The following is a 12023-nucleotide window of genomic DNA, read 5'->3' on the forward strand; positions in this document are numbered from 1 at the left end:
TGGTGCAAATGTTGTGGTAGTTGGTGGAGTTGTAGTGGTAGTTGGTGCAATTATCGTGGTTGTTGGTGCAGCTGTTGTGGTTGTTGGTGCAACTGTCGTGGTTGTTGGTGCAACAGTCGTGGTTGTTGGTGCTGCTGTCGTGGTTGTTGGTGCAGCTGTCGTGGTTGTTGGTGCAGCTGTCCTGGTTGTTGGTGCATCTGTCGTGGTTGTTGGTGCAACTGTTGTGGTTGTTGGTGCAACTGTTGTGGTTGTTGGTGCAACTGTTGTGGTTGTTGGTGCTACTGTCGTGGTTGTTGGTGCAACTGTTGTGGTTGTTATTGCTTCTGTTCTTGTTGTTGGTGCAGCCATTGTGGATGTTGGTGCAGCTGTCTTGGTTGTTGGTGTTTGGGTTGTGGTTGTTGGTGCAACTGTTGTGGTTGTTGGTTCTTGTGTTGTTGTTGTTGGTGCAGGTGTTGTGGATGTTGGTGCATCTGTCGTGGTTGTTGGTGCAGCTGTTGTGGTTGTTGGTGCAACTGCTATGGTTGTTGGTGCTTGTGTTGTGGTTGTTGATGCAACTGCTGTGGTTGTTGGCCCTTGTGTTGTGGTTGTTGGTGCAGCTGTCGTGGTAGTTTGTGCAGCTGTCGTGGTAGTTTGTGCAGCTGTCGTGGTTGTTGATGCTGCTGTCGTGGATGTTGGTGCAACTGTTGTGGTTGTTGGTGCAACTGTTGTGATTGTTGGTGCAGCAGTTGGGGTTGTTGGTGCAACTGTCATGGTTGTTGGTGCATTAGATGTGGATTTTGGTGCTTGTGTTGTTGGTGCAACTGTCGTGGATGTTGGTGCTTGTGTTGTGGTTGTTTGTGCAACTGTCATGGTTGTTGCTGCTTGAATTGTGGTCGTTGGTGCAGCTGTTGTGGTTGCTTGAATTGTGGTTGTTGGTGCTTGTGTTGTGGTTGTTGGTGCTTGTGTTTTGGTTGTTGGGGCTTGTGTTGTAGTTGTTGGTGCAACTGTTGTGGTTGCTGGTGCAGCTGTCGTGGATGTTTGTGCAGCTGTAGTTGTTGGTGTAGCTGTCGTGGTTGTTGGTGCTTGTGTTGTGGTTGTTTGTGCAGCTGTAGTTGTTGTTGGTGTAGCTGTCGTGGTTGTTGGGGCTTGTATTGTAGTTGTTGGTGCAGCTGTTGTGGTTGTTGGTGCAGCTGTAGTGGTTGTTGGTGCTGCTGTCGTGGTTGTTGGTGCAGCTGTCGTGGTTGTTGGTGCAGCTGTCCTGGTTGTTGGTGCACCTGTCGTAGTTGTTGTTGCAACTGTTCTTGTTGTTAGTGCAGGAGTTGTGGATGTTGGTGCAGTTGTCTTGGTTGTTGTTGATTGTGTTGTGGTTGTTGCTCCAACTGTCGTGGTTGTTGGTGCAGCTGTCCTGGTTGTTGGTGCATCTGTCGAGGTTGTTGGTGCAGCTGTTGTCGTTGTTGGTGCAACTGTTGTGGTTGTTTGTGCAGCTGTTGTGGTTGTTGGTGCAGTTGTTGTGGTTGTTGGTGCTTGTGTTCTTGTTGTTAGTGCAGGAGTTGTGGATGTTGGTGCAGTTGTCTTGGTTGTTGGTGTTTGGGTTGTGGTTGTTGGCGTAACTGTCGTGGTTGTTGGTCCATTTGTCGTGGTTGTTGGTGCATCTGTCGTGGTTGTTGGTGCAGCTGTTTGGGTTGTTCGTGCAGCCATTGTGGATGTTTGTGCAGCTGTCGTGGTAGTTGGTGCAACTGTTGTGGTTGTTGGTGCAGCTGTTGTGGTTGTTGGTGCAGCTGTTGTGGTTATTGGTGCAGATGTTGTGAGAGTTGGTGGAGTTGTAGTGGTAGTCGGTGCAATTTTTGTGATTGTTGGTGCAGCTGTTGTGGTTGTTGGTGCAGCTGTTGTGGTTGTTGGTGCAACTGTCGTGGTTGTTGGTGCAATTGTTGTGGTTGTTGTTGCTTGTGTTGTGGTTGTTGGTGCAGTTGTTGTGGTTGTTGTTGCTTGTGTTGTGGTTGTTGGTGCAGTTGTTGGTGCACCTGTCGTAGTTGTTGTTGCAACTGTCGTGGTTGTTGGTGCAACTGTTGTGGTTGTTGGTGCAAGCGTCGTGGTTGTTGGTGCAACTGTTGTGGTTGTTGGTGCTTGTGTTCTTGTTGTTGGTGCAGCCGCTGTGGATGTTGGTGCAGCTGTCTTGGTTGTTGGTGTTTGGGTTGTGGTTGTTGGTGCAACTGTTGTGGTTGTTGGTAAAACTGTTGTGGTTGTTGGTGCAACTGTTGTGGATGTTGGTGCATCTGTCGTGGTTGTTGGTGCTTGTGTTGTGGTTGTTGGTGCAGCTGTTGTGAATGTTGGTGTTTGGGTTGTGGTTGTTGGTGCTACTGTCATGGTAGTTGGTGCAACTGTTGTGGTTGTTGGTGCAACTGACGTGGTAGTTCGTTCAACTGTTGTGGTTGTAGGTGCAGCTGTTGTGGTTGTTGGTGCAACTGTTGTGGTTGTTGGTGGAGCTGTCGTGATTGTTGGTGTTTGGTTTGTGGTTGTTGATGCAACTTTCATGGTAGTTGGTGCAACTGTCGTGGTTGTTTGTGCAACAGTTGTGGCTGTTTGTGCAGCTGTTGTGGTTGTTGTTGATTGTGTTGTGGTTGTTGGTCCAACTGTCGTGGTTGTTGGTGCAGCTGTCCTGGTTGTTGGTGCATCTGTCGAGGTTGTTGGTGCAGCTGTTGTGGTTGTTGGTGCAACTGTTGTGGTTGTTTGTGCAGCTGTTGTGGTTGTTGGTGCAGTTGTTGTGGTTGTTGGTGCAGCTGTTGTGGTTGTTGTTGCTTGTGTTGTGGATGTTGGTCCAACTGTGGTTGTTGTTTGTCCAACTGTCATGATTGTTGGTGCAGCTGTCGTGGTTGTTGTTGCAACTGTTGTGGTTGTTGGTGCAACTGTTGTGGTTGTTGGTGCAACTATCCTGGTTGTTGGTGCAACTGTTTTGGTTGTTGGTAGTGGTGTTCTTGTTGTTGGTGCAGGCCTTGTGGATGTTGGTGCAGTTGTCTTGGTTGTTGGTGCAACTGTTGTGGTTGTTGGTGCAACTGTTGTGATTGTTGGTCCAATTGTCGTAGTTGTTGGTCCAACTGTCATGATTGTTGGTGCAGCTGTCGTGGTTGTTGTTGCAACTGTCGTGGTTGCTGGTCCAACTGTCATGATTGTTGGTGCAGCTGTCGTGGTTGTTGTTGCAACTGTCGTGGTTGTTGGTGCAATTGTTGTGGTTGTTGGTGGAACCATCCTGGTTGTTGGTTCAACTGTTGTGGTTTTTAGTGCTTGTGTTCTTGTTGTTGGTGCAGGCGTTGTGGATGTTGGTGCAGTTGTCTTTGTTGTTGGCGCAACTGTCGTGGTTGTTGGTGCAACTGTTGTGGTTGTTGGTGCTTGTGTTGTGCTTGTTGGTGCACCCGTTGTGGATGTTGGTCCATTTGTCGTGGTTGTTTGTGCATCTGTCGTGGTTGTTGGTGCAGCTGTTGTGGTTGTTGGTACAGCCATTGTGGATGTTTGTGCAGCTGTCGTGGTAGTTGGTGCAACTGTTGTGGTTGTTGGTGCAGCTGTTGTGGTTATTGGTGCAGATGTTGTGGTAGTTCGAGGAGTTGTAGTGGTAGTTGGTGCAATTGTTGTGATTGTTGGTGCAGCTGTTGTGGTTGTTGGTGCAACTGTCGTGCTTGTTGGTGCAACTGTTGTGGTTGTTGTTGCTTGTGTTGTGGTTGTTGATACAGTTGTTGTTGTTGTTGGTGCAGCTGTCGTGGTTGTTGGTGCAACCGTTGTGGTTGTTAGTGCAAGCATCGTGGTTGTTGGTGGAACTTTTGTGGTTGTTGGTGCTTGTGTTCTTGTTGTTGGTGCAGGTGTCTTGCTTGTTGGTGTTTGGGTTGTGGTTGTTGGTGCAACTGTCGTGGTTGTTGGTGCAACTGTTGTGGTTGTTGGTGCAACTGCCGTGGTTGTTTTTGCAACTGTTGTGGTTGTTGGTGCAACTGTTGTGGTTGTTAGTGCATCTGTCGTGGTTGTTGGTGCAGCCGCTGTGGATGTTGGTGCAGATGTTGTGGTTGTTGGTGCAGCTATTGTAGTTGTTGGTGCTACTGTCGTGGTTGTTAATGCAGCTGTTGTGGTTGTTGGTGCAACTGTTGTGGTTGTTGGTGCAACCGTCATGGTTGTTGGTGCAACTGTTGTTGTTGTTGGTGCAGCCGTTGTGGATGTTGGTGCATCTGTTGTGGTTGTTGGTGGAGCTGTCGTGGTTGTTGGTGCAGCTGTTGTGGTTGTTGGTGCAGCTGTTGTGGTTGTTGGTGGTGCTGTCGTGGTTGTTGGTGTTTGGGTTGAGGTTGTTGATGCAACTGTCATGGTAGTTGGTGCAACTGTCGTGGTTGTTGTTGCAACTGTTGTGGTTGTTTGTGCAGTTGTTGTGGTTGTTGGTGCAGCTGTTGTGGTTGTTGTTGCTTGTGTTGTGGTTGTTGGTCCAACTGTCGTGGTTGTTGGTCCAACTGTCATGGTTGTTTGTTCAACTGTTGTGGTTGTTGGTGCTAATGTCATGGTTATTGGTGCAGCTGTTGTGGTAGTTGGATCAACTGTTGTGGTTGTTGGTGCATCTGTCGTGGTTGTTGGTGCAGCCATTGTGGATGTTTGTGCAGCTGTCGTGGTAGTTTTTGCAACTGTCGTGGTTGTTGGTGCAGCTGTTGTGGTTATTGGTGCAAATGTTGTGGTAGTTGGTGCCACTGTCGTGGTTGTTGGTGCAGCTGTTGTGGTTGTTGGTGCAACTGTCGTGGTTGTTGGTGCAACTGTAGTGGTTGTTGGTGCTGTTGTCGTGGTTGCTGGTGCAGCTGTCGTGGTTGTTGGTGCAGCTGTCCTGGTTGTTGGTGCATCTGTCGTGGTTGTTGGTGCAACTGTTGTGGTTGTTGGTGCAACTGTTGTGGTTGTTGGTGCGACTGTTGTGGTTGTTGGTGCGACTGTCGTGGTTGTTGGTGCAACTGTTGTGGTTGTTATTGCTTCTGTTCTTGTTGTTGGTGCATCCGTTGTGGATGTTTGTGCAGCTGTCTTGGTTGTTGGTGTTTGGGTTCTGGTTGTTGGTGCAACTGTTGTGGTTGTTGGTTCTTGTGTTGTTGTTGTTGGTGCAGGTGTTGTGGATGGTGGTGCATCTGTCGTGGTTGTTGGTGCAGCTGTTGTGGTTGTTGGTGCAACTGTTGTGGTTGTTGGTGCAACTGTTGTGGTTGTTGGTGCAACTGTTGTGGTTGTTGGTGCTTGTGTTGTTGTTGTTGTTGGTGCAGCCATTGTGGATGTTGGTGCATCTGTCGTGGTTGTTGGTGCAACTGTCGTGGTAGTTGGTTCAACTGTTGTGGTTGTTGGTGCAACTGTTTTGGTTGTTGGTGCAACTGTTGTGGTTGTTGGTGCTTGTGTTGTTGTTGTTGTTGGTGCAGCCATTGTGGATGTTGGTGCATCTGTCGTGGTTGTTGGTGCAGCTGTAGTGGTTGTTGGTGCAGCTGTCGTGGTTGATGGTGCAACTGTTGTGGTTGTTGGTGTTTGGGTTGTGGTTGTTGGTGCAACTGTCGTGGTTGTTGGTGCAACTGTTGTGGTTGTTGGTGCAACTGTTGTGGTTGTTGGTGCAGTTGTAGTGGTTGTTGGTGCAGCTGTCGTGGTTGATGGTGCAACTGTTGTGGTGGTCGGTGCAACTGTTGTGGTTGTTGATGCAGATGTAGTGGTTGTTGGTGCAGCTGTTTTGGTTATTGGTGCAAATGTCGTGGTAGTTGGTGCAGTTGTAGTGGTAGTTGGTGCAACTGTCGTGGTTGTTAATGCAGCTGTTGTGGTTGTTGGTTCAACTGTTGTGGTTGTTGGTGCAGGTGTTATGGTTGTTGATGCAGCTGTTGTGGTTGTTGGTGCAGCTGTCTTGGTTGTTGGTGTTTGGGTTGTGGTTGTTGGTGCAACTGCCGTGGTTGTTGGTGTAGCTGCTGTGGATGTTGGTGCAGCCGCTGTGGATGTTGGTGCAGATGTTGTGGTTGTTGGTGCAGCTGTCGTGGTTGTTAATGCAGCTGTTGTGGTTGTTGGTGCAACTGTCGTGGTTGTTGGTGCAACTGTAGTGGTTGTTGGTGCTGCTGTCGTGGTTGTTGGTGCAGCTGTCGTGGTTGTTGGTGCAGCTGTCCTGGTTGTTGGTGCATCTGTCGTGGTTGTTGGTGCAACTGTTGTGGTTGTTGGTGCAACTGTTGTGGATGTTAGTGCTACTGTCGTGGTTGTTGGTGCAACTGTTGTGGTTGTTATTGCTTCTGTTCTTGTTGTTGGTGCAGCCGTTGTGGATGTTGGTGCAGCTGTCTTGGTTGTTGGTGTTTGGGTTGTGGTTGTTGGTGCAACTGTTGTGGTTGTTGGTTCTTGTGTTGTTGTTGTTGGTGCAGGTGTTGTGGATGTTGGCGCATCTGTCGTGGTTGTTGGTGCAGCTGTTGTGGTTGTTGGTGCAACTGTTGTGGTTGTTGGTGCAACTGTTGTGGTTGTTGGTGCTTGTGTTGTTTTTGTTGTTGGTGCAGCCATTGTGGATGTTGGTGCATCTGTCGTGGTTGTTGGTGCAACTGTCGTGGTTGTTGGTGCAACTGATGTGGTTGTTGGTGCTTGTGTTGTTGTTGTTGTTGGTGCAGCCATTGTGGATGTTGGTGCAACTGTTGTGGTTGTTGGTGCAACTGTTGTGGTTGTTGGTGCTTGTGTTGTTGTTGTTGTTGGTGCAGCCATTGTGGATGTTGGTGCATCTGTCGTGGTTGTTGGTGCAGCTGTAGTGGTTGTTGGTGCAGCTGTCGTGGTTGTTGGTGCAGCTGTCGTGGTTGATGGTGCAACTGTTGTGGTTGTTGGTGTTTGGGTTGTGGTTGTTGGTGCAACTGTCGTGGTTGTTGATGCAACTGTCGTGGTTGTTGGTGCAACTGTTGTGGTTGTTGGTGCAGCTGTAGTGGTTGTTGGTGCAGCTGTCGTGGTTGATGGTGCAACTGTTGTGGTTGTCGGTGCAACTGTTGTGGTTGTTGATGCAGATGTAGTGGTTGTTGGTGCAGCTGTTGTGGTTATTGGTGCAACTGTCGTGGTTGTTAATGCAGCTGTTGTGGTTGTTGGTTCAACTGTTGTGGTTGTTTGTGCAGGTGTTTTGGTTGTTTGTGCAGCTGTCGTGGTTGTTGATGCAGCTGTTGTGGTTGTTGGTGCAGCTGTCTTGGTTGTTGGTGCAACTGTTGTGGTTGTTGGTGCAACTGCTGTGGTTGTTGGTGTAGCTGCTGTGGATGTTGGTGCAGCCGCTGTGGATGTTGGTGCAGATGTTGTGGTTGTTGGTGCAGCTATTGTAGTTGTTGGTGCTACTGTCATAGTTGTTAATGCAGCTGTTGTGGTTGTTGGTGCAACTGTTGTGGTTGTTGGTGCTTGTGTTGTGGTTTTTGGTGCAGTTGTTGTGGTTGTTGGTGCACCTGTCGTAGTTGTTGTTGCAACTGTTGTGGTTGTTGGTGAAACTTTTGTGTTTGTTGGTGCAAGCGTCGTGGTTGTTGGTTCAACTGTTGTGGTTGTTGGTGCTTGTGTTGTTGTTGTTGGTGCAGCTGTCGTGGTTGTTGATGCAGCTGTTGTGGTTGTTGGTGCAGCTGTCTTGGTTGTTGGTGTTTGGGTTGTGGTTGTTGGTGCAACTGCCGTGGTTGTTGGTGCAACTGTTGTGGATGTTGGTGCATCTGTCGTGGTTGTTGGTGCAGCCGCTGTGGATGTTGGTGCAGCCGCTGTGGATGTTGGTGCAGATGTTGTGGTTGTTGGTGCAGCTATTGTAGTTGTTGGTGCAACTGTTGTGGTTGTTGGTGCAACCGTCGTGGTTGTTGGTGCAACTGTTGTGGTTGTTGGTGCTTGTGTTTTTGTTGCTGGTGCAGCTGTTGTGGATGTTGGTGCATCTGTTGTGGTTGTTGGTGGAGCTGTCGTGGATGTTGGTGCATCTGTTGTGGTTGTTGGTGGAGCTGTCGTGGTTGTTGGTGCAACTGTCATGGTAGTTGGTGCAACTGTCGTGGTTGTTGGTGCAACTGTTGTGGTTGTTTGTGCAGTTGTTGTTGGTGCAGCTGTTGTGTTTGTTGTTGCTTGTGTTGTGGTTGTTGGTCCAACTGTCATGGTTGTTAGTCCAACTGTCATGGTTGTTGGTTCAACTGTTGTGGTTGTTGGTGCTAATGTCGTGGTTATTGGTGCAGATGTTGTGGTTGTTGGTGCAGCTGTTGTGGTAGTTGGTTCAACTGTTGTGATTGTTGGTGCATCTGTCATGGTTGTTGGTGCAGCTTTTGTGGTTGTTGGTGCAGCCATTGTGGATGTTTGTGCGGCTGTCGTAGTAGTTGGTGCAACTGTCGTGGTTGTTGGTGCAGCTGTTGTGCTTATTGGTGCAAATGTTGTGGTAGTTGGTGGAGTTTTAGTGGTAGTTGGTGCAATTGTCGTGGTTGTTGGTGCAACTGTAGTGGTCGTTGGTGCTGCTGTTGTGGTTTTTGGTGCAGTTGTTGTGGTTGTTGGTGCAGCTGTTGTGGTTGTTGGTGCAACTGTTGTGGTTGTTGTTGCATGTGTTGTGGTTGTTGGTGCAGCTGTTGTGGTTGTTGATGCAACTGTCGTGGTTGTTGGTGCAACTGTTGTGGTTGTTGTTGCTTGTGTTGTGGTTGTTGGTGCACCTGTCGTAGTTGTTGTTGCAACTGTTGTGGTTTTTGGAGCAACTGTTGTGGTTGTTGGTGCAAGCGTTGTGGTTGTTGGTGCAACTGTTGTGGTTGTTGGTGCTTGTATTCTTGTTGTTGGTGCAGCCGTTGTGGATGTTGGTGCAGCTATCTTGGTTGTTGGTGTTTGGGTTGTGGTTGTTGGTGCAACTGTCGTGGTTGTTGGTGCAACTGTTGTGGTTGTTGGTGCAAATGTTGTGGATGTTGGAGCATATGTCGTGGTTGTTGGTGCTTGTGTTGTGGTTGTTGGTGCAGCTGTCGTGGATGTTGGTGTTTGGGTTGTGGTTGTTGGTGCAACTGTCATGGAAGTTGGTGCAACTGTTGTGGTTGTTGGTGCAACTGTCGTGGTAGTTGGTTCAACTGTTGTGGTTGTAGATGCAGCTGTTGTGGTTGTTGGTGCAACTGTTGTGGTTGTTGGTGGAGCTGTCGTGGTTGTTGGTGCAACCGTTGTGGTTGTTGGTGCAACTGTCATGGTAGTTGGTGCAACTGTCGTGGTTGTTGGTGCAACTGTTGTGGTTGTTTGTGCAGCTGTTGTGGTTGTTGTTGCTTGTGTTGTGGTTGTTGGTCCAACTGTCGTGGTTGTTGGTGCAGCTGTCCTGGTTGTTGGTCCAACTGTCGTGGTTGTTGGTGCAGCTGTCCTGGTTGTTGGTTCAACTGTTGTGGTTGTTTGTGCAGCTGTTGTGGTTGCTGTTGATTGTGTTGTGGTTGTTGGTGCAGTTGTTGTGGTTGTTGGAGCAGCTGTTGTGGTTGTTGGTGCAACTGTTGTGGTTGTTGGTGCTACTGTCGTGGTTGTTGGTGCAACTGTTGTGGTTGTTATTGCTTCTGTTCTTGTTGTTGGTGCAGCCGTTGTGGATGTTGGTGCAGCTGTCTTGGTTGTTGGTGTTTGGGTTGTGGTTGTTGGTGCAACTGTTGTGGTTGTTGGTTCTTGTGTTGTTGTTGTTGGTGCAGGTGTTGTGGATGTTGGTGCATCTGTCGTGGTTGTTGGTGCAGCTGTTGTGGTTGTTGGTGCAACTGTTGTGGTTGTTGGTGCTTGTGTTGTTGTTGTTGTTGGTGCAGCCATTGTGGATGTTGGTGCATCTGTCGTGGTTGTTGGTGCAACTGTCGTGGTAGTTGGTGCAACTGTTGTGTTTGTTGGTGCTTGTGTTGTTGTTGTTGTTGGTGCAGCCATTGTGGATGTTGGTGCAACTGTTGTGGTTGTTGGTGCAACTGTTGTGGTTGTTGGTGCTTGTGTTGTTGTTGTTGTTGGTGCAGCCATTGTGGATGTTGGTGCATCTGTCGTGGTTGTTGGTGCAGCTGTAGTGGTTGTTGGTGCAGCTGTCGTGGTTGTTGGTGCAGCTGTCGTGGTTGATGGTGCAACTGTTGTGGTTGTTGGTGTTTGGGTTGTGGTTGTTGGTGCAACTGTCGTGGTTGTTGGTGCAACTGTTGTGGTTGTTGGTGGAACTGTTGTGGTTGTTGGTGCAGCTGTAGTGGTTGTTGGTGCAGCTGTCGTGGTTGATGGTGCAACTGTTGTGGTTGTCGGTGCAACTGTTGTGGTTGTTGATGCAGATGTAGTGGTTGTTGGTGCAGCTGTTGTGGTTATTGGTGCAACTGTCGTGGTTGTTAATGCAGCTGTTGTGGTTGTTGGTTCAACTGTTTTAGTTGTTGGTGCAGCTGTCGTGGTTGTTGATGCAGCTGTTGTGGTTGTTGGTGCAGCTGTCTTGGTTATTGGTGTTTGGGTTGCGGTTGTTGGTGCAACTGCCGTGGTTGTTGGTGTAGCTGCTGTGGATGTTGGTGCAGCCGCTGTGGATGTTGGTGCAGATGTTGTGGTTGTTGGTGCAGCTATTGTAGTTGTTGGTGCTACTGTCATGGTTGTTAATGCAGCTGTTGTGGTTGTTGGTGCAACTGTTGTGGTTGTTGGTGCAACCGTCGTGGTTGTTGGTGCAACTGTTGTGGTTGTTGGTGCTTGTGTTGTGGTTTTTGGTGCAGTTGTTGTGGTTGTTGGTGCACCTGTCGTGGTTGTTGTTGCAACTGTCGTGGTTGTTGTTGCAACTGTTGTGGTTGTTGGTGCAACTTTTGTGTTTGTTGGTGCAAGCGTCGTGGTTGTTGGTTCAACTGTTGTGGTTGTTGGTGCTTGTGTTGTTGTTGTTGGTGCAGCTGTCGTGGTTGTTGATGCAGCTGTTGTGTTTGTTGGTGCAGCTGTCTTGGTTGTTGGTGTTTGGGTTGTGGTTGTTGGTGCAACTGCCGTGGTTGTTGGTGCAACTGTTGTGGATGTTGGTGCATCTGTCGTGGTTGTTGGTGCAGCCGCTGTGGATGTTGGTGCAGCCGCTGTGGATGTTGGTGCAGATGTTGTGGTTGTTGGTGCAGCTATTGTAGTTGTTGGTGCTTCTGTCGTTGTTAATGCAGCTGTTGTGGTTGTTGGTGCAACTGTTGTGGTTGTTGGTGCAACCGTCGTGGTTGTTGGTGCAACTGTTGTGGTTGTTGGTGCTTGTGTTTTTGTTGCTGGTGCAGCTGTTGTGGATGTTGGTGCATCTGTTGTGGTTGTTGGTGGAGCTGTCGTGGTTGTTGGTGCAGCTGTTGTGGTTGTTGGTGGTGCTGTCGTGGTTGTTGGTGTTTGGGTTGAGGTTTTTGGTGCAACTGTCATGGTAGTTGGTGCAACTGTCGTGGTTGTTGGTGCAGCTGTTGTGGTTGTTGTTGCTTGTGTTGTGGTTGTTGGTCCAACTGTCATGGTTGTTAGTCCAACTGTCATGATTGTTGGTTCAACTGTTGTGGTTGTTGGTGCTAATGTCTTGGTTATTGGTGCAGATGTCGTGGTTGTTGGTGCAGCTGTTGTGGTAGTTGGTTCAACTGTTGTGATTGTTGGTGCATCTGTCATGGTTGTTGGTGCAGCTTTTGTGGTTGTTGGTGCAGCCATTGTGGATGTTTGTGCAGCTGTCGTAGTAGTTGGTTTAACTGTCGTGGTTGTTGGTGCAGCTGTTGTGCTTATTGGTGCAAATGTTGTGGTAGTTGGTGGAGTTTTAGTGGTAGTTGGTGCAATTGTCGTGGTTGTTGGTGCAGCTGTTGTGGTTGTTGGTGCAACTTTCGTGGTTGTTGGTGCAACTGTAGTGGTCGTTGGTGCTGCTGTTGTGGTTGTTGGTGCAGTTGTTGTGGTTGTTGGTGCAGCTGTTGTGGTTGTTGGTGCAACTGTTGTGGTTGTTGTTGCATGTGTTGTGGTTGTTGGTGCAAATGTTGTGGTTGTTGATGCAACTGTCGTGTTTGTTGGTGCAACTGTTGTGGTTGTTGTTGCTTGTGTTGTGGTTGTTGGTGCACCTGTCGTAGTTGTTGCTGCAACTGTTGTGGTTTTTGGTGCAACTGTTGTGGTTGTTGGTGCAAGCGTTGTGGTTGTTGGTGCAACTGTCGTGGTTG

At 48.8% G+C, this 12023-nt stretch overlaps 1 protein-coding gene across 1 annotated transcript in view; it reads right to left on the minus strand.

Annotated features, from left to right (window-relative positions):
* Positions 1-3074: 3074 nt before the first annotated feature.
* Positions 3075-12023, minus strand: part of LOC141281575 (uncharacterized) — a 31578-nt gene continuing 22629 nt past the window's right edge. The window contains exons 7-9 of the mRNA XM_073813455.1: positions 9818-10338; positions 8059-8617; positions 3075-3134 (exon numbers count right to left, since the gene is read on the minus strand). Of these exons, the coding sequence (XP_073669556.1) occupies positions 3075-3134; positions 8059-8617; positions 9818-10338 (1140 nt within the window). The remainder of the gene's footprint in view (positions 3135-8058; positions 8618-9817; positions 10339-12023) is intronic.

The sequence above is a fragment of the Paramisgurnus dabryanus genome, chromosome 2 (genome assembly GCF_030506205.2).
Source record: "Paramisgurnus dabryanus chromosome 2, PD_genome_1.1, whole genome shotgun sequence".
Lineage (NCBI taxonomy): Eukaryota > Metazoa > Chordata > Actinopteri > Cypriniformes > Cobitidae > Paramisgurnus > Paramisgurnus dabryanus.